At 36.9% G+C, this 22,965-nt stretch overlaps 1 protein-coding gene across 2 annotated transcripts in view; it reads left to right on the top strand.

The window, feature by feature from the left end:
* LOC109032790 (WD and tetratricopeptide repeats protein 1) overlaps window positions 1–22,965 on the top strand; it is a 108,470-nt gene that overhangs the window by 73,677 nt on the left and 11,828 nt on the right. For both annotated transcript variants that reach the window (XM_072297167.1, XM_072297168.1), the window contains 3 exons: window positions 6,337–6,464; window positions 15,176–15,256; window positions 16,566–16,729. In XM_072297167.1, coding sequence (XP_072153268.1) covers window positions 6,337–6,464; window positions 15,176–15,256; window positions 16,566–16,729 — 373 coding nt within the window. The remainder of the gene's footprint in view (window positions 1–6,336; window positions 6,465–15,175; window positions 15,257–16,565; window positions 16,730–22,965) is intronic.

Below are 22,965 nucleotides of genomic sequence, written 5' to 3'. Positions count from 1 at the left end.
ACTATCTTGCTTCCTTTGTCTGCTTTCGTGATAATTATGTTTTGTTTCTTAAGATGATTAATCCATCGATTTTGTTGTTCTCTTTCTTTTCCATACTTAGTTTTTGCAAAAACTGGAACCTAAAAGCAGCACCCTTTTATAGAAACAACATCAGACAAACATTCCAATCATTTTCTAAGGACCGAATAACAAATGAACAACAGTCTGGGAATTATAAAATCCAATGTAATGATTGTGATAAAGTCTACATTGGGCCAGACCTGGAGGACCATTGGGCAAAAAGGGATCGATTATAGAGGAAATGCTCTCGACAGAGAAATAGACAAATCAGCTGTTGCCAAATATTTTTGCAAGGAAGAGCACGATATTAATTTTGAGCCGAAACTGACAAAAACTGCCCAAAAATCAGCACGCTTAATATCTTGGAGAGTATCCAGATATTCAGAAATGTTGAGGTAGCTTAATTAAAGCAGTGGATAATATGTAAAAAAGGAAGGCATTGAAGAGAGTTAAGATGACCGAACAGTGATTTATTCTAGTTATCACATTATGTAAGAAAACCTGACTACGCTACAGCACGCAGTCTCACACGACTAGGTTAGTACTCCGTACTACCAACTTAACAATTTTACACTGCATTGCCAACTTGCACTTCAACACTTCTCCTCAATTTGGCAATGTGAAAAAATGGAAGAAATTCATTTGAGGAAAAAATTGAAATGACAGATTGCTAAAAATTTAACACAAAAACACTTCTCCTCAATCTGGCAATGAATACAATTAAACACGAAAGTTAAAAAGATGTAAATTGAATTTTTTTTTTTTTTTTTTTTTATTATTTAAAAGATTCGCGTTTAAAAATAGAACTTTGCTTATAAGCCAAATATATTCAAGGAAAATTTTATTAGAATTTTACACTTTGAGACCGAAGCCATTTGCACAGAATTTCAACTTTGGATTAGGAATTGGCTTTGTTAACACATCTGCGACCATTTGCTCATCAGGAACGTAATTGAGGATGATTTGTTTGTTTTCAACTTGTTCTCGAATGTAATGGTGACGTACATCTATGTGTTTTGTCCGCCTATGATGAACTGGATTCTCTGCAAGTGCCAGGGTACTTTGATTGTCACAGTCGAGTGTGATCGGTCCAGATATTCCGGTTAATTCTTCAAGAAGATTTTTGAGGTAGATTGCTTCTTTCGAGGCGTCGGAGAGCGACAGATATTCAGCCTCTGTACTAGAAAGAGCGACAGTGCGTTGCTTGTGACATTCCCAGGATACTGCACCATTTGAGAAAATGAAGACATTCCCAGAGAAGGATTTCCTTTTTTCATCGTTGTTGGCCCAATCTGAATCTGCAAACCCCATCAGATTGTTGTTTGATTTTTTGTAGGTAAGGCAGTGATTGGAAGTACCTTTTAGGTAACGAAGAATGCGTTTGGCACTGGTCCAATGTTGATGATTAGGCCGTTTTGAGAATTGACTAAGGAAGGTAACAGCATAAGAAATATCTGGTCTACTTGTGACGGAGAGATACAATAAGGAGCCAATGAGTTGCTGATAGGTTTTTTCGAAACTTGGATTGGCTGGTAGATCATCAAATTGTGTTTTGATAATTGGAGTGGAGACTGGTTTGCAGTTGGTCATGTTGAATTTTTCGAGTAATTCTAAAATGTACTTTTCATGACTTAATTTAATTGTTTTAGATTTTTCATTTTGAGTGACAGCCATACCTAGACAATTAGATATTTTTCCTAAGTCTTTAAGGTTGAAAGATTTGAACAGTTTTTTCTTCAAGAATTTAGTTTCTTCCTGATCATTTCTAAACGTGAAGAAGTCATCAACAAAAACTGCAATAATTGTTAATTTTTTGTCGTGTCTTTTATAATAGACACACGGTTCATGTTTAGAGCGTTGATAATTACTATTGATGAGAACTGAGTTTACTTGTGAGTTCCAAGAACGAGGTGCTTGTTTTAGACCGTAAACAGCTTTCTTGAGGCGTAACACTTTGTTTTCAGGAAGAATGAGACCTTCTGGCGGTTTCACATAAAGTTGTTCATTTAGTTCTCCGTGGAGAAATGCATTCATGGCATCAAAATGATAACAATTTAAATTGAAGTGTACAGATAAAGCAAATAGTAGTCTTAGTGTAGAGTGCCTTACCACAGGTGAAAACGTTTCTAAATAGTCTATACCGTAGCGTTGTGCACAACCTTTAATTACTAGCCTTGCTTTGTTTATTTGATGATGATCACTTGGATTAATTTTAGTTTTGAAAACCCATTTAGTCTCTAAAAGCTTTTGGTCATGGGGTTTATCTACGATTTCCCACGCATTGTTGTTTTCGAAGGATTGTAGTTCTTTTTCCATGGCTCGTTTCCATTCAGGATCTTTTAGAGCTTGTTTAGGTGTGTCGGGTATTTCTTGGTTGTTAGGATGAATTAAAGCTTGCCAAATTTTGTAATCAGCAGTCCAGGCAGGAAGATTGTGAGGTCGCGTAGGGCATTCTTGGACATCAGTTTCTGAAGTTAATTGCGGTTGAACAGCTTGAGAATCTGGTAATAATTCTGAATTAACGGTTGTGATTTGGTCAGAATTGATAGACTCGTACGATTCTTCATGTGAGCTGTTTTCTGATGAACTGATATCTTCTTCATCTTCTTCTGTGAGATCAGCAGTTTCTTCAAAAGATGTAGATTTCATTTTGTTTGAATTTTCTGCCAAATTTGTAACTTGTTCAATTTGTATTTTTGATTCATTTGTAATTGGTTTATTCTTTGTTTGAGATTCTTTTGTAGATTGTGGTGTCTGTTTGCTTGTAGATGCGACATCATTTTGTTCACTGAGTGTTTGAGAATCATCTGTAGATGTGCTGGAAAAGAATTGCGGTTCATTGTTGTAGTTGAGTGATGGATCTTTATTTAAAAATGAGGTTTCATCAAATATGACGTCTCTAGCTTTTGTAAAGACTGTAGGATTTTGCGGGTCGATAAGTCTATAGGCTTTACTATTCTCGCAAAAACCAACAAAAATCATGATTTTACTTTTAGCATCTAGTTTGTTTCTTTTAACTTTGGGTAAGTGACAATATGCTTTGCAGCCAAAAATTTTGAGATTCACTAAATTTGTGCGCTCACCTGACCACATTTCTTCTGGTGTATGGTCTGGAATTGCTCTGCTTGGAGATCGATTCTTGAGAAATGCAGCATGATTTACTGCTTCTGCCCAATATGATTTTGGAAGATTTGCATCAAACAGCATACATCTGGCTTTTTCGAGTAGCGTGCGATTCACCCTTTCTGCGACTCCATTCTGTTGAGGAGTGTAATCAACAGTAGTTAAATGGCAAACACCTATATCATCGAAAAAATTATGAAATTTAGAATTATCATATTCTTTGCCATTATCAGAACGTAGGCATTTAATGGATCGATCTGATTGTTTCTCAACTAAGTTTTGGAAGATTCGAAATTTGTTAAATACTTCACTTTTAGCTTTGAGAAAATATACCCAGGTTTTTCGAGTAAAGTCATCGGTAAAAGTTAGAATGTACTTTGCTCCATTGTGTGACGGTACAGGCATTGGGCCACACAAATCAGTATGAATAATTTCTAATTTGGCTTTGGCTCGAGAAGAAGATATGCCGAAGGGCAATGATGTTTGTTTTCCTAGAACACACTGTGCGCACGGTTTGTTTACTCGAGAGTTTTGATATGTGATGCCATCAGCTAGACTATTTTTAAGAAGATTCATGGAGCGCATATTTAAGTGACCAAGTCTGCGATGCCATAAGGTTTGGTTGTCCTGCAACGCTAAGTTTGCTGAAGTAAAGGAAACTTCAGTTTGCTGTTGAGGAAACTCATTGGATTGAACATCTAATTTATAAACACCATGAAATAGAGATGCTGTTGCAATAATATCTCCATCAGAATTGATGATTGTTCCTCCTTCATCATCAAAGAGGACAGATAAACCTTTGGAGATTAATCGGCTTACAGATAACAAATTGACAGTTAAATCAGGCACATACAACACATCATGAACTTCAATCGGTTCTGTGGATCCTTGCAACTTAATCAAACAATTACCTTGACCTTGTGATTTAATGACCGTATTACTGGCAGTAGTGATACATTCTGGTGGTAAAGTTTGAAATTCACTGAGGATCTCACGATAGCATGTCATATGCTGCTTGCTGGCGCCAGAGTCTAGAAACCATTCATTACAACTAAAATTAAAAGATGCTAGTGCTGTGAAAAAAGAGTGTTTAGGTTTCTTTTTCCCATGTTGTTGATTTATTTTTATGTCTGAGTCTTTGCCATTAGAATGAGATGAGGATGATGCTGAGGCATTGTTAGTGGATGTGTTTGACTCACCATTTCCTTTGGGTTTCTTACGGCAGTTAACAGTGCGATGACCTAATAAACCACAATAATTACATTTAATAGTTTTGTAGGGTCGTTTACCAGTGAAGAAGACTTGCGCATTTTCTTCTACTTTCTTATCGGCATGGTCTAGAAGCTTACTCTTGATAAGGTCAGACGTGATTTTAGTTTGAGAATGCTCTAGAGCTAGGACCATTGCATCAAAATCTGCAGTTAAACCACTAAGAAGAATAACACCGATAAATTCATCATCGAGTGGGGCACTGATGTCGTTCAGTTGTTGAGACAAATTTAAAACTTCTGAAATATAATCCGTCATAGTGGGGAAATTTTCAAGACGAACATTGAAGAGGTTTCTTAACAACCTTAAACGACGAGATAGACCAGAGCTTTCATAGGCTTTTTGAAGTTTTTGCCATGCTTGACTGGGGGTTTCAGTATTGCGAACATGCACAATGCAACATGGTTCGATCATGAGATTAATCTTTGCTGAAGCCTTCCGTTGTTTCAGTTTGGTAGCTGAGTTGTTAGAAAGTGAATCATTACCTTCTTGTGTAGGATCTGTTACATCCCAGAGATCATCATAGTTTAGGAAATTGAACATCTGGAACTTCCAAGTTGACCAATTTTCTTGACCTTTGAGTTTCTGGAAGGTGGGCAAGGGAGCCGCTCCAGCAGCCATAGTGGAGTCAGAAGTTTGCTGAGGCTGTGATGCAGGCAGCTTGTCGTTAGTTTCTGATTGATCCTCCAAAGTTGACTCCACTGATTGATCGTCGTCGTCAGTCGTCATAGAAGATTTTTCAGTATTTTCTGAAGAAATCTGCTTCAGGACCGGTACGCGGCACGAGGTGTAGACTCACGGACATGATACGGCGACGGAACGAAAAAACAAACTCGCGATCGAAAACTGAACAACGCGTAAATTTTACTTATAAGGGCACATAACCTGTTGAGGTAGCTTAATTAAAGCAGTGGATAATATGTAAAAAAAGGAAGGCATTGAAGAGAGTTAAGATGACCGAACAGTGATTTATTCTAGTTATCACATTATGTAAGAAAACCTGACTACGCTACAGCACGCAGTCTCACACGACTAGGTTAGTACTCCGTACTACCAACTTAACAGTTTTACACTGCATTGCCAACTTGCACTTCAACAAGAAATAAAGCGAATTTAATCAACACTGATTTACAATGTCTCCAAAATCGTTTTTTGCAATCTATACCTTCAAAAAAAGTATTTGAACCTCGGATACGCCCGCCCACGAAAACACCGGAAACTAACGCGCCTGCGCAGCTAACAGTGAGGCGATCAAAAAGACTGCAAGTTCGGCAGTCAGCTGATGATGATGGCCCGGGTAGCCACCGAAACGCGTCCGAGAAATAACCATTTGGTGAAAGCGTGACTTTTTTAAATTTTTTAAAAAGTTTTAATACCTTAGCTCTTCTAAGGCCTTGGTCAAAATCCTTCCAATTTCATTTACTTAGGTATTATTGCCATGTCTAAAGCATGATGTCAATGAAAATTAGAAGTGCTAAGATTTTTAAGGATTACAGTCTTCACCGTGTTGGATCATTCATGAATTAATTACTTGAAATTGCCCCATGGTATTGATAAGTTGATTCGGAATATTAACATCACATATCATGGAGAGAGTTATGATAAAGTTTAGTGGCTTGAATGAAAATGATAAAATGGTATTTTTACCTAATATCCGATAGCCGGCTTGATCGAGACAGTCCTGTACTGTCTGCGCACCACAGCGCGAAGCCCCCCAAATGTTGACATGGATCATTGGCATCGCGCATGAATTAGCTGGGCGCCAATTTCTTTTCTGCCTCCATCTCAAGTGAAAGATGTATACACATGTAATTGGATTGGTTTGAATGATCTAATCTAATACAAGGCATTTACACAGATTGTTTTATTGTTTCTTTCTTGCAGGCCAACTCACTTTTTAAGTCAGAGCAGTTTACAGGTGCTATTAGGCTGTACAATTTAGCAATCAGTCAGTATCCAGATTGCGCTTTACTGTATGGAAATAGAGCTGCTGCTTATTTAAATCGTGACTGGTGAGTTTATTTGATATCCAACCGCTGTCTCTTCACCCAAAAGCAGGATCTTTTTTTCATCATCATTTATTTACAAGAATAATGAAAGCTCAATGTTTTAGATAGTGTTTGTTGAGAATTTCACACTGTCAGATTTTTCTCTGCCTCTAAAAATTTCTTCATACAAGAAATCAAGACTTAGTACAACAATCATAGAAATTTCAAATATGAAGTAAAATATTATCAAGTTTCATCTGTAGAAAGTTAGTATTAGCAAAATCAATAGCATAAACATAGATTTACTGTAAAGAGCCTCCCAAAAAGTGGCCCCTTTTTTGAAACTCGGGGATTTCATTCGTATGTGGCTGAAATGAAACCTTATGGTGAGACAAGCCTCCAGTAAAAATTTTAGCTTGAGTATACGTCTAGTTTCCGAGATACAGCGTTGCAAAGTTTGCATATTTAAGCCTTAAAAATTTGCATATTTTCAAGTATCTTATTTTCGAAAACACCTTAATCGGACATTTTATGATATTTTGTGACATTTAACCAACAGTTAGTCTTATTATTGAATGCATACATCTATTGATACAATAATACTGCTAATTCTCTTGATACAACGTTGCAAAGTTGACACCAAAGACCTATAAAAAATGCTCATTTTGGTTAGTTTTTTTATAAAAAGACAAACTTACTGATCACCAAAATATATGTTTATGGAGTTTAGGTGTAATTTTATAATAAGATACGTCTTCCATATAGGCCTTACCGCGAGTGTAAGCACAGATTCAATGATACAGCGTTGCAAAGTTTATTTATTTGAGCTTTAAAAATGTTCATATTTTGAAGTTCCACGTTTAAAGAGCGATTTTCGTGGATCTTGTTTTCGAAGTTGAGGAGTAAAATCTACCCACGTGTCATTTGTAGATGTATGTTCGAATAAACAGGGATACTTTGATTGGTGGTGGTACAGCGTTGCCAAGCTAACAACGTTAAACTCTTGAAATTATTATTTATGGTAGTTAAAGATGACGTCTATGAATGTAATACCTGATATCAAGGGTTTTTTAGGGCAAATTATCGAGGGTTGATGTCAGTTCCGAGTGACAATTGGTATTGGAAAAAATACTTTGATCAAGTTTATTAATACTTCTTTTAAAACGATAAATAAATGAGAAATTAAAATAAGGAATCCTCTAAGAATTGATATTTGATTTTTGTTTTTTATAACTTTGCTTTACTGTTTTAATTTTTATTTTATTTTTTTTACATGTTTAATGTTTTTACATTTTTAATGTTTTTACATTTTTAATGTTTTTACATTTTTAATGTTTTTACATTTTTAATGTTTTTACATTTTTTAAATAACAATTATAATTTTTTTTTATTTTTTTCTTCATTTTTTTTTCATTTTTTATATTTATTTTTTTTTTTGCATGAATTTATCACACATCGGTACAAGTTCTGCCTGCAAATCTATGGACAATGTCTTGACACTCGCTTGACACTGTCGCTAATCTTAAACTTTAACATTAAGAAAAAAAAAAAAGAAAAAACAAATAAATGATTAAATGAACACTAAAGGAACAAGGACGGATGCAATGGATGAACGCATTATTTTTTCAAGGCGTAATAAATGTATTCTCTAGATCAAGATTAATTTATACTTAAAAAAACTCGAAATATTCCGTATTCTATGTTTATTTTTTAATTTTTCTTAACAAAAGGTCGAATTGGCAACTATGGCGAGGCAGAATTTGTTGGATTTTGAAAGAAACGCTGATGATGAGTATTCCATTAAGCATGACAAAGTCTCTTGAATTTGATTTTGAAATCAGATTATTATTTTTGGAAGTATCCTAATTTTAAAATTATTTTATGTATAAATGTTGAAGGAAAAAAAAAATAGGCAACAGTGTAATTTTTTATACCAATTGTCATCTAGTTCTAACTAGAGTCCTAACATTTTGCTTTAAAATATCGAGACATGTTTGATCAAAGTTTTTTTTTAATAAAAAAACAATAGAAAAGACATGTTCAGAGGTATAAGATGTAAAATTTGCAACGCTGTGTTACTTGAAATTATTGTAGCCTTACATCAATGCACTATGCATCCACGAATACCACTAGGGGTTAATTTCGTGCCACAAAATACAATTGGACATTCACTAAAATTGGTTTTTAAATAAGAAACTCAAAAATTTGAGTATTTTTAAAGCTCAGAAAGGTAAACTTTGCAACGTTGCACTACCTAAACAGGGGTCATACATAAGCTGAAACTTTTACTGGAGACTTGCTTTATCATTATGCTTCATTTACGCTATGTGTTTCAGTATTGTAAAGTTCACTCTCATGTTAGTTTTAGGAAGATAATATTTCAAAATATGAAGATTTTTAAAGCTTAAATATGCAAACTTTGCAACGTTGTATCTCCGAAACCAGACGTATACTCAAGCTAAAATTTTTACTGGAGTCTTGGGTCATCATAAGGTTTCGTTTAGGCCACATTTGAATGAAATCCCCGAGTTTCACAAAAGGGGCCAAAAAAGACCCTTTTTTTGGGAGGCTCTTTTGGGCTGATTTTCTTTCTGCAGCTGCAGCAACCTTCTGAAGGATCGGATCGGACAACTCAGGGGGGGACCAAAGCACTGTGGGCCAGAGGTGCCGGTTGCGCGAGAATAATTGATATCTCGGCTAAATCTGAACGAAAATCACTGAGTTTTTGGTTCGTTGAGGTTTTTGGGTCGCTGAACTCAAATCTGATGTCAGATTTGTTCAAAAATTACAACAAAAGTTTGTTATGAGGATTTGAGCTGGTCCAGTGATGACTCCTTTTTTGAGCAATCGCACTGGGATCAGAAACCATTTTAACGCTGAAAAAACTTTCAAAAACAAAACTGAGAGCTTGAAAGTGACCAAGAAGAGTCTGGAAAACGACCTAAGATTGTTAAAATTAGAAGAATAAAAGACTAGAATGTTCACAGATTAACGCTTTATATGTTAATTTATTTTTGTCACTGTCTCCTCGTATTATTGATTCTTGTGGGTTACCATGCTTAAATAAAAAGAATAACTTTGCAAATTAATGCCCTGCATGGTTTTCCGGTTCTATGTTTTGCTGTTGTAAGCTATCAAGTATCATTTCAGAGGATCAAAGATGCATCCTATGAATTTTCTTGAGAGGCGCTTGGTATGGAATTGGACAAAATGTACTTACAACGTTTACTGGAAATAACGGTCAGCTGAATAGTATTTTTTACCTCTCTTGCATTTGGTGCAATATTCTTGGACTTTAATAAATTCCGCCCAAATGTTTACCAATTATTGGCTGAGCTCAAAATTCAGAAATAAATTTAAAAAAAAAAAAAAAAAAAATGGCTTCATATCAAATTAGAACTGTGTTCAAATATCCAGGGACATGCCATCAACTGAGCTAGTCAACATTAGCAGCTTCTAGTGCGACTGAAATCGTCAATACATTTGAGAAGCTCGAAAACTGTAGGCCAGTCGCTGTGATCGTCTGGTATGAAAGGACACCATTACATTCAGGAGACCAAATGTCGTAAGTGAAGCAGCAGGACAAAATTTGCCTTAAGGTGATTTGTACCATGGGTTAGAAGGGTTCATTCTGCAGTTGGCACAAAGATATAACTGAAATATTCCTAAAGTTGACCACTTGGCAGCATTCCAAAGTCCGAGGGAGGAAAACAAGTTTTCCAAGCAAATAGCAGTCGAAGTTTGTCTGCATTGTCGCCAATCTGGAGGACCAATCCACCTTAAACGCTTACATTATTAATAATACAAATCATCTCTTGAAAGATCGACCCAAATGCCCTTCAAAATATTACATTAGGAATTATCATCATTGAAAACTAAAATAGTGTGGGCTTTTGGGGGGTTTTTTTTACCCTCAAACTGTTTTCGAGTGCACTAAACAATTTCAGTTTTCATTTAAAAGCACATTTTGTCCTCCTGCGTCACATATGGGAGTATTAATAATTTCACTTACGAAAAAGAAGGAAAAGATGAAAGACAAAGGAGGGGTATCTATAAGGGCCGATTTTGGCCCCACTTCAAAAAATCATCTGAACCCATATTTTAAGTACCCTAGGATAGGTGCATTCTGGCGCAAAATGTTTTTGCGATTGTGCATCGTTTTCCTGCCACAACAGCCGACTCAATTTTTCGGCTGAAAAATGGTTTTAATTTTATGACGAGCCTAAAAAAGCTTTGTTTCATGAATACCGGGGTTCCATTTACGTAATTTTTTGCGTACTTTTCAATAGAACAGGCGAAAATTGTCTAAACTCACTTTAAGTGGGTCTTTCTGGACATTTTCAACGATTTTTGGGGTTTTTTGGCAATTTTTCACCTGTAACTAGAAAACGGTTAATTATACAACTAAAGCGATTGCAGATTCAAAAAGAGCGTAAAAAATCCGTTAGAAATCATTGGTTAGACATTTTCTCAGCTTTAACTGTCAACACGAAAAACAGCTCTAAACTTGAGAAAACCGAAAAAACTGCATTTTCCACAATTATTAGTCTTCATTTACACCCAGCACAATTTTTCCACATCACCAAAATTCAACAGATTAAAGTTACATACCAGTACATGAAACACGCCAAAAATTACGGTATGGAAAAATTGTGCTCATAGTTAAAAATAGACTTTTGTTGAATGGAACCATCCTTAAATGAAAGATGAAAATTCTCTAACTATCCGAGAAGATTCGCCAATCATTCATGGGATACCTGTATCCGGGTAATTTTTTGCGTACGTTCGTCTGGAACGAGTGAAAATGGGGAAAAATCCTGTTAAGTGGTCCATTCAGAGAATTTTTCACGATTTTTGGGGGATTTTGGGGTTTTTTTTGTGAGGGGGGGGGGGTTAAGGGGTTTTTTGGGGGGCTCAGGGAGCATTTTTTGTTTGTAATACAACAAAAACAATAACAAATTCAGAAAGAACGCGAAAAATTCGATAGAATTCGATACTTGACACTCTCTCTTAGCTTGGACTGTCTACACGAAAAACGGTCTCAAACTCGAGAAACTGGAAAAAACGGCCTTTTCTCCAGCTTCCCAGTTATAATTTACATCAATAGCGTAACAAAAGATTTTTTCGTTTATTTTCGTAAAACTCCTTCTAATGGAGATATTTTTTTCAATTTTTTTTTTAATTATTATTAGTATTATTATAATTATTTATTCATTTATTTATTTTATTATTTAACAAGTCAATTTATTGTGAACAATCATATACAGACTGTATACTTAGTACTAAATACATCGCATTACAGTTAAAAAATTAAATTAAGGCCTTATATCTGCCTTCTGCATACACACCCGAACCACCCTCTGGCATTTCTTCAATAAAACCTAGTGGAGTTAATGACCGTTAAAAAAAATTCCGTTTTACCGTACGTCCTGACCAACTTTATTTGAGACGTACGGTAATACGGTATTTTTTTTAACGGTCAATAACTCCATTCAGAGGGGTTGTACAAAAAAAAACGAAAAACCTTTTGTTGAGCTATTGATGAGCACTTTACGAAACCACAACTTTTTTCGGTTCCGACAATTAGGACAGCCACTGTGACGTCATAATTGAACACGTGCGGTATTTTTTTCAAAAATTGAACTCCCCATAACTCGAGAACCACGCATCCTAGAGGATTTTGGTGCGGGACTTTTCTGCTTGTTTTGAGCCATGGAACAACCCCTGGAAGTTTGTCGTCACTTAGTTGTTACACCTTGTATACTGCTTAACGTTCTAACCTGTTAAGTGACCAGGATGTAAATTATGACTGGGGAGCTGGAGAAAAGGCTGTTTTTTCCAGTTTCTCGAGTTTGAGACCGTTTTTCGTGTAGACAGTCCAAGCTAAGAGAGCGTGTCAAGTATCCAATCCTATCGAATTTCTCGCGTTCTTTCTGAATTTGTTATTGTTTTTGTTGTATTACAAACAAAAAATGCTCCCCGAGCCCCCCAAAAAACCCCTTAACCCCCCCCCCCTCACAAAAAAACCCCAAAATCCCCCAAAAATCGTGAAAAATTCTCTGAATGGACCACTTAACAGGATTTTTCCCCATTTTCACTCGTTCCAGACGAACGTACGCAAAAAATTACCCGGATACAGGTATCCCATGAATGATTGGCGAATCTTCCCGGATAGTTAGAGAATTTTCATCTTTTATTTAAGGATGGTTCCATTCAACAAAATTCTATTTTTAACTATGAGCACAATTTTTCCATACCGTAATTTTTGGCGTGTTTCATGTACTGGTATGTAACTTTAATCTGTTGAATTTTGGTGATGTGGAAAAATTGTGCTGGGTGTAAATGAAGACTAATAATTGTGGAAAATGCAGTTTTTTCGGTTTTCTCAAGTTTAGAGCTGTTTTTCGTGTTGACAGTTAAAGCTGAGAAAATGTCTAACCAATGATTTCTAACGGATTTTTTACGCTCTTTTTGAATCTGCAATCGCTTTAGTTGTGTAATTAACCGTTTTCTAGTTACAGGTGAAAAATTGCCAAAAAACCCCAAAAATCGTTGAAAATGTCCAGAAAGACCCACTTAAAGTGAGTTTAGACAATTTTCGCCTGTTCTATTGAAAAGTACGCAAAAAATTACGTAAATGGAACCCCGGTATTCATGAAACAAAGCTTTTTTAGGCTCGTCATAAAATTAAAACCATTTTTCAGCCGAAAAATTGAGTCGGCTGTTGTGGCAGGAAAACGATGCACAATCGCAAAAACATTTTGCGCCAGAATGCACCTATCCTAGGGTACTTAAAATATGGGTTCAGATGATTTTTTGAAGTGGGGCCAAAATCGGCCCTTATCGATACCCCTCCTTTATAATGTTGTCTCTTCTGAGAACCTTTTTTGCACTTATTAAATATGGAAAAATGTGGCAACCCTGGAAAAAAGTGTGCACCCGCCGAAGCGCATTAACTCAATTTAACAATATTATAACTATTCACTCGGAAGAATTTATTTACTGTACGATATCTTAGGTCGTTAATGTGAAATATGAATTTAATCTTTTTTTTGATGAGTCGACTTTAATTTAAAAAAAAATTTAAAAAATGGGTTTCCCGCAGTTTTTTACAGCAAATCTGTGGTGCAAATGATTGTTGAGGGTTTGAAGAAAAAGTGTCTGGCCTCAAAACTCTATAGAAACCTAATTAAAAAACTGCAGAAAGCTTTTTTGATGGAATTTTTAAGATATATTAGGCACGTTTGCTAACAAGATTTTTGGACCGTGGAAAGTGCGCAATGGAAAAAGTGTATACATCAAATGAAAGCTCTTTTTTAGGAGAAGAAGTCCTAGTGAACAAATTTTCATCCTGTGCAACCGCTGAGCCGTGATAAAGCCTTACACAGTTGCAGTTCAGAACACACTTCTATATATTATCGGTGCAGTATGAGAGGTACCCATGTTCCCCCTCCAAAACATCGCTGTTAAGCCATTATTGGATGAAATGATGATAAATCCTTATCCCTTAGAGAGGCATTTTAACGAATTCCTTATCATCAATACAAAACTGAACACTCTTAAAAACGGTATTTTTCGTGTGAAACAGGCCTCTGTGCCCCACAGTGCGGTGACCCGGCCGCTGGGGTTCCGCCGATCGATATTCGGGGGCTTGGGACATGGGTGCCCGAGAATCTTAAGGTCACGGCGGACCACCAATAATTTTGTTACGTAGTCTGTTTAGTTCAATTTTATGTCCGAAGTCCTCCAATAAGATGCGTGTGATTCTTGTTTTTGCATTCAGTTGTGAAGCGTTATCATATGTAAATCATGATAAGCTGCCTTGTCTCACACTGTTGGCAGTGTTGGCCCATCATTTAGACAATGATATTATGCCACGGAGTGGATGTGCTGAAGGCTCTAGGGTTATGTGGCTCTGGGCATAATTTTGCTTTGATATCGCAGGGTCCACAAAAGAAATTAGATCAAAACGATGTATAGGTATTTTATTGCATTTCTAAAAGCTAGAGAGTGCTCATAGTTCACAGGAATTTTCCCTGAATTTTTTGAACGGTATTAACCCACGAAAAACGAGTTTGAAGTTGCACATTCTAAGCCCAGGTTTAAATCCTGTTTTGCCCATTTATTTCGCTGGGTCATGTAAGATGGCGGCCGCGCAGATTGATTCAACTTTAGCCATACTTTTGACTCTGCATTCTCTCCGGCGCGATCCATCGTCCTTGCGCATGCATTAGAACGAAAAGAGTAACTATAAACACAACGGAATCTTCCTATTTTCATACATCGTTACTACGTACTTCAGCAACGTCAAAAAGTGTTCTGACATTGCACGATATTCATGAAATTTGAAAGATTCCGATTTGTTTCTGTTTACTTCTTCATACTTTATTTTTTAAATGAATAAGCACTCAACATCATTTCTTGAAAATCTGCTCCCTGATTTTTGTTCTTACTGTTTGAAGAATAAGATTATTCTTCAAACAGTAAGAACAAACAAGCAAAAAATGTGCAGTGTACATTTCAAGCAATATCATTTTTTTTCCTTTAATAAAATAAAATGAGAGCAGAGATTTGAAACACCATGAGCAAGGTATGCATTCTATCAGTTTCGCTCTCACATTGTGACTTTTCCTCACTCTTCCAGATTTTTCCATCATTCTGTCTCCAAAAGCACCATAAAATATCTGTGGATTTATTTATTTTTTATTGAAGTCATTTCATCTGTTCTTTTCCAGGGATGGAGATACATATGCTGCTCTGAGAGATTGTTATATGACTCTGAAATTAGATCCAAATCATGTTAAAGCCTTCTTCAGGTATCTTAAATTATAGAGTCTAACTTTTTATTTTTAACTTTGATCAATTAGGCCACCAAAAAAGTTTACCTTTTTTAAATCAACACCCAAGAAGTCAACTTCTTGGGTGTTGATTTGAAAAGTCTACACATGAATATCCTTTCATTTGCAAAAAATAGGAGTAATGATACTTTGAATTACACATTTAAGGATATAAATTAATTTTTATTTCAAAGATTTTCTCGCAAGATGTCCAACATTTAAGAAAAGCCAGGTGGTCTTCAGATGAATAACCATGAGCAAGAGCTTAATAATGAGCTCTGTGAAGTGGCTTTCGAGTTAATATTTGCATAATCAAAAATCAAATCTCACTATGAGCAAATGTCATATACCATTGATTGTATTTCGCTCTCTTTCACTTTTTTGTTAAAGATTCTGTTATTTAAAGCCAGGATTTACTCAAAATAATTTAATCTCCAGTCACCCAGCAACAGAGATATCTGTATGAGACTCGTTGTCAGTGTTCCAGAAGTGTAAAATTTTTTTGCATTTCCAACTGTAGCAGAAAAGTGATGAAGCTCTGCATGCTCGACAATGTATTAAAATCGTTCACTTATGGATAATTAAAATTACCCATTGTGTGTAGCTTACCATCTTTATTCAAGCATCTTACGCTCTTTTTTTTAAGATTTCATCTCTCAAAACTTTGGGCAGGTGTTTTTTTTTCTTGAAATTTTCAATTTTTTTTAGACTCTTTTACAATCTTTAGAGTTGACGTGTGGGGAGATAAGAAACCGTGTGCAAGGAAAATAATTACGAAAATGTTTATGTTTTTGGTGCTCCAACGACTTGAGTGATACAAGTTGAAATTCAAGGTTTTAAGCAAATTAAACAATGTAATCCAATGGGAAACGCCGAGTTCTCGGCATTTTTTAGCTCACAAATTTTCGGCCCTGCGGATCGACGTATCAGCTTTATTATAGGTATAAAGATAGAGATGGCCATAGCTGTGCCGTTCTTCTATTTGTTCATCAGTCTTAGGCTTTTTGTAAAGCTCAGAACAATGTTAAAAAATCCGATGTAATGAACTTTGCATTTTTTAGAGAGATATGAATGATTCTCAATGGAAAAAGTGAAATTCTTGGCAGAAATATCCATTCAAAATTGTTCAGAACTCATTTCAGAAGTTGGAGACTAAAAAATTCTTATTAAACAGCTCTTGATCAATTCAAAGGCTCTGGATCTGACAGCATATTCCTCTTTTTCCTTTGTTTTTAAGCAAGTCTTCTTGATGTTAAACAGTGTCAATTGTAAACCTTTTTGTCAACAGATTGGCCAGATGTCTTTATCGATTGAATTGGTTGAAAGAAGCAAAACGATGTCTCGAAGAATTCAAGGCTAAATTTCCATCCCATGGTTCAACTCATGCCACCCAAGCTTTAGAAAAAGATATCAAAGATGCTCTCAAAGAGCCCAAAGGAGAAAAAGATTCTGGTATTTAATCTACATTTTAGTCTTTGAATTCACTATTTAGTAAAAATGAGAATCTCCAATCTTCAGCTCCACTGTCCAAAAAAAATGTCACATTGAGTGTCCAGAATTTGATCCAACAGTCTCCCACCACCCTTGTAAATTTTTTGATAAATATACTATTGAGTTGAAAGTTTAGTAATGTTCCGAAGTCAAAGTTAATTCCTTTTTGTCCCCCCCCCCCTTCCTAAATTTTTTCACAAGGCAACCCCTATCCTATATATTAAAATGCAAAGTTCCGAATCTTTGGGCGTTAACTTTGAGAGAACCACCGGACCGATTTGCCTTATCTTTTTTTTAAATAAAAGCCCCTGAGCTGTAGATTTGCAGGCTGTAATTTGTTTTTCGATTTTTTCAGATTGTCTCCTATAATTTTCTCAAATTTTCTCCAATGTATTAAAACAGAGGTCCGAATCTTTGGACATTAACTTTGAGAGAACCACCGGACCGATTTGCATGATTTTTGTTTTAAATGAAAGCCTCTGATCTGTAGATTTGCAGGCTGTGGTCGTTTTTTCGATTTTCTCAAATTTTCTTACTGTTATCGACGAGTGAAGATTAGCTGGGCTTGAATTTTCTCCCATTAATTCAGACTAAAGACCGAATTTTGGGACATTAACTTTGAGAGAACTACCGGACCGATTTGCATGGGTTTTTTCTTAAATGGAAGCTTCTGATCTGTAGATTTGCAGGCTGTAATTATTTTTTCGATTTTCTCAACTCTTCTTACTTTTATCGACGAGTAAAGTTCAGCTGTTTCGAGCGGTCGTCCGGCCGCTACCTGCTTGCCCGTCCCTAGGTACCCCCCTCTACGGCCTCAGCTACCCCTCCCTCCACATTCTTTCGGCAATCTCCGTTTTCTTTCGTATAGCTCTCCTCCCACCAACCTCAAAGATGGAGGTTTGGATCGCATCGTCGTTCGTCACTCGCCACCCACATTCCTTCGCAATCCCTCGGCCGGTGTGGACCGAGCACCATTTTTCCACCTTATTAAGTACCATTAAATTTGGTACCATTTCTTCACCATACACGGTGCGCTTGAACTCACTTATTATGCGACTTGAATTTACATAAAAAATTCAAGTTGGAGGTTGTAGTGGGGTACTCCCTGATGGGTTTTTGGGAGATTTCAAAACAGGTTTTCGGAGCTCCTGGAAAAATAATCGCATTTTTGTGGTTTTTTAGGGGTAAAATAGCCAAATTGGCCTTGGGGCGACAAATTAAATCCCCTCTCCCTTATCCTTGCCTCGACCGATCTGAATTTTTAGTATGTTTTCGCCTGGTATAAGATGTGACTTTTCTGAAATTTTCATGCCCATACAAATTTTTTTGCTCCTGCTGCAGCGTTGCCAAGTTGCAGACTCTAAAATATCGAATTTAATGATAAAATGAAGGTTTCAAAATGTGATTTCCATTCAAAATCAAAAATTCAAATCGTAAGTTGTAGTAGGGTACTGCCTGATGGGTTTTTGGCCAATTTCGAAGTAGAGTGTTTGAGTTTTTCGGAAAATATTCGAATTTTGGTGGTTTTTTGAGGGTAAAGTGGCAGACTGGGCACGGGGCGACAAATTAAACCTCTTCTCCCTCATCCTTGCCGTGACCAATCTGAATTTTTTGTACGTATCAACCTGGTATAAGATGTGACTTTCATGAGATTTTTATGCCCATAAAATTTTTTTGGCCCCTGCGGCAGCATTGCCGAGTTGCGGACTCAAAAATATCGAATTTGATGATAAAATGAAGGGTTCGAGGTGTGATTTCCTCCAAAATTTCCCGGAAACGGTGCAATCTGAGAGTTTTCGATTAGAAAAAGCATATTCGAACAATTTAGAGTTGCAAAGCTGTCAGCTTTACGATTTAAAATTCGTCAAAATGACCCGAATCGCGATGCAACCTCAAGGTCTGGATTTTTATTTCGTTCGGAATTGGTCATTACGGTTTTTCTGTACTCTATGCATTTAGGTACCATGAAATTCATGCCATCACTTACTTGATGGGTGCAGCTAACTCAGCAAGAGAGGCCGGATAAAGCGAAGATTCGTGGAAAACGAGTGGTTCGGGTTGACAGAAAGCTCTCTTTACATGACATAAAATTTACAAAACATTTTTAATTTCGTTTTCTAGTGTACTTTTGTTATGAGGGAATTAATTTCAATATAACTCAAAATTATTGCAATATTTTGCAAATTTTTTATTTTTTAAATTGTTGAAGGTAATTTTCTGGATTCGAACTATTCCATCCGCTGTGAGAGGAGGTCGAATTTGGGGACTTTCAAACGTTTTTTGAACCGTCGTTTTCCACTCCTTTTATTTGTGTTTTAAGTTTTCATGTTTTTGGGAAAAATTTGGGGGGCAAGATTATAGATAGAATATTCAAAGTATTGACAGCAACAGGGATAAGGTTTGGGGGATGGAGAAAGTTCTCAAATTCTACTTTCTGTTGATGGAGTAGATTTAAGAACTTTCTGTCGACCCAAACCCCTCGTTTTCCCCGAATCTTCGCTTTATCCGGCCTCTCTTGCTGAGTTAGCTGCACCCATCAAGTAAGTGATGGCATGAATTTCATGGTACCTAAATGCATAGAGTACAGAAAAACCGTAATGACCAATTCCGAACGAAATAAAAATCCAGACCTTGAGGTTGCATCGCGATTCGGGTCATTTTGACGAATTTTAAATCGTAAAGCTGACAGCTTTGCAACTCTAAATTGTTCGAATATGCTTTTTCTAATCGAAAACTCTCAGATTGCACCGTTTCCGGGAAATTTTGGAGGAAATCACACCTCGAACCCTTCATTTTATCATCAAATTCGATATTTTTGAGTCCGCAACTCGGCAATGCTGCCGCAGGGGCCAAAAAAATTTTATGGGCATAAAAATCTCATGAAAGTCACATCTTATACCAGGTTGATACGTACAAAAAATTCAGATTGGTCACGGCAAGGATGAGGGAGAAGAGGTTTAATTTGTCGCCCCGTGCCCAGTCTGCCACTTTACCCTCAAAAAACCACCAAAATTCGAATATTTTCCGAAAAACTCAAACACTCTACTTCGAAATTGGCCAAAAACCCATCAGGCAGTACCCTACTACAACTTACGATTTGAATTTTTGATTTTGAATGGAAATCACATTTTGAAACCTTCATTTTATCATTAAATTCGATATTTTAGAGTCTGCAACTTGGCAACGCTGCAGCAGGAGCAAAAAAATTTGTATGGGCATGAAAATTTCAGAAAAGTCACATCTTATACCAGGCGAAAACATACTAAAAATTCAGATCGGTCGAGGCAAGGATAAGGGAGAGGGGATTTAATTTGTCGCCCCAAGGCCAATTTGGCTATTTTACCCCTAAAAAACCACAAAAATGCGATTATTTTTCCAGGAGCTCCGAAAACCTGTTTTGAAATCTCCCAAAAACCCATCAGGGAGTACCCCACTACAACCTCCAACTTGAATTTTTTATGTAAATTCAAGTCGCATAATAAGTGAGTTCAAGCGCACCCTGTGTATATGTACGAGAGTGTGTGTGACTTTAAAGTAGCCTGAATTGATATAACACTTGAAACACGACCTGGGGAAAGAAGATCAAAATTACGAATGATACATTCGAGACATTTCGCCTAAAATCTCAGGCATTTTCAATCAATAAAATAAAAAAGGTTAAAACTCAAAATTATGGTCATCTCTTAGACTGGAGTAGCGAGGAACTGACTGGTGATTATGTAATCCTGAAATGAAGTATGACTGCGTCAAAAGTTTTATCAATAAATAGAGAGGGGTAGCAGTTTTGTAAAAGTAGTAAGTTCCCTTTTTTATTAGCCTCTGATCGTAAAGAGGTTGTTTTACGGTCTAATGACTGCGTCAAAAGTTTTATCAATAATTTGAGAGGGATAGCAGTTTTGTAAAAGTAATAATTTCTTTTTTTCACAGCCTCTGATCATAAACTTTTGTCAAGTACCCCAATTCCGCGTCTATGCAACCATCTAGTTTTGAGAAAAATGTGGTATTGAATTTGGCACGTCGAGTAGTCGAGATAACTGACAAAAGAGGTTGTTCCAAAAACGCCGATTTTGCCCCCCCCCTGGATTTGGCCCAAACTTTGCTCAGACGTTGTACTAAGTGTCCCCGATGCTTGGGCAAAATTTCAGCCCCCTCGGATAATTAGGGGGGAGGGGGCAGGGGGGCAAAGTTGCAATTTTTTTAAAACTTTAAAAATCGATATCTCCCGAACGGTTTGAGTGTAAGTGTTGCGGTTTGCGCTAAAAAACGTCAAAAAATATTCTCTACAAGAATATTAATGCTGTTTGCAAGGTTGCGCAATTTATCGCGGTCATAAATCGATTTTTTTTTATTTTGAAGGTTCGACTTTTTTTTGTTTTTCGTCTCTCCTCTCTTTGGAATCGTTGCTACGTGAATAAAAACCTGTTGAGGTGATTTTCCATGAAATTCTGCATCTACCACACTTTGTTTGATCTTGGGGAAACGATTCGTTCGTGAGTTATAGCGATTTTTCTGCGCGTTATCGGTTACGCGCGGGCGGCTTATCGGCGGCGCTCCATCCCGCGCGGGCAAGGCAGAGGTTGTTTCACCGCTAGGGCCTTATATTCATGCTGTAGGCTGTAATTATCGATATTTTCTCCTCCCCCCACCCTTCCCCTGTAATAAATATTTGTTTAATACTTCGTTATACAGGGTATCCCAGACCACCCGTAACAGGTCTTTTTCTCGGTTGGTCTAGGTAGTACGAAGTGGGGGGCCGCGGGATTAAGTAGGGAATTGACCCCAAGGAATCCGAATTTCATGGTCCCGAAACCCCCCATGCCCCCCTTGGGAGGTAAAGAGGGGGTCACGATCCATAAGTCGGGAGACATTGTGACCTTGGGGTCAATTCCCTATTTAATCCCGCGGCCCCCCACTTCGTACTACCTAATAAATATATTTATTAATAATAATTACAGCCTACAGCATGAATATAAGGCCCTAGCGGTGAAACAACCTCTGCCTTGCCCGCGCGGGATGGAGCGCCGCCGATAAGCCGCCCGCGCGTAACCGATAACGCGCAGAAAAATCGCTATAACTCACGAACGAATCGTTTCCCCAAGATCAAACAAAGTGTGGTAGATGCAGAATTTCATGGAAAATCACCTCAACAGGTTTTTATTCACGTAGCAACGATTCCAAAGAGAGGAGAGACGAAAAACAAAAAAAAGTCGAACCTTCAAAATAAAAAAAAATCGATTTATGACCGCGATAAATTGCGCAACCTTGCAAACAGCATTAATATTCTTGTAGAGAATATTTTTTGACGTTTTTTAGCGCAAACCGCAACACTTACACTCAAACCGTTCGGGAGATATCGATTTTTAAAGTTTTAAAAAAATTGCAACTTTGCCCCCCTGCCCCCTCCCCCCTAATTATCCGAGGGGGCTGAAATTTTGCCCAAGCATCGGGGACACTTAGTACAACGTCTGAGCAAAGTTTGGGCCAAATCCAGGGGGGGGGCAAAATCGGCGTTTTTGGAACAACCTCTTTTGTCAGTTATCTCGACTACTCGACGTGCCAAATTCAATACCACATTTTTCTCAAAACTAGATGGTTGCATAGACGCGGAATTGGGGTACTTGACAAAAGTTTATGATCAGAGGCTGTGAAAAAAAGAAATTATTACTTTTACAAAACTGCTATCCCTCTCAAATTATTGATAAAACTTTTGACGCAGTCATTAGACCGTAAAGTTGGCCGATGATGGTACAAATTCCCACAAAAAACCAGCCATCGATCCATCGAAAGTCATATGTTTACCTTATGTACGCTTGCCTCTCAGAACATCTCATCCATGCTGCGGAAATTTAATTTTACTGTAGTGAACACCAACTGCAACAATCTTTCGTTCCTTTGATTCCCTTTAAAATAGAAAAGGCTCACCTAACAACTCTCTTGTGTCGTTTATTGAATAGATTGTTTGAATTGGCCAAACAAAACAGCAACTGTCCAAAAGACTTAATGGTCACAAATATGATAAAAAAAGAGGTTATGGCGCTTCATCAGCATGAAAATAACAATGGTCATGCTTTTGATTGTGCAAACACCAAAGTTTTGGGTAGTGAATCCAATGACAACGCCAGAACTTTATTTGAAATGATTAAAAACAGAGGTACAACTAGTAACTACCGAACTGATGTTGAAAAACTTGGTGTTGC

This window comes from Bemisia tabaci, chromosome 2 (assembly GCF_918797505.1).
Source record: "Bemisia tabaci chromosome 2, PGI_BMITA_v3".
Classification (NCBI taxonomy): domain Eukaryota; kingdom Metazoa; phylum Arthropoda; class Insecta; order Hemiptera; family Aleyrodidae; genus Bemisia; species Bemisia tabaci.
The sequence above is the reverse complement of the archived record's forward strand: the minus strand, read 5'-3'. Positions and strand labels throughout refer to the sequence as shown.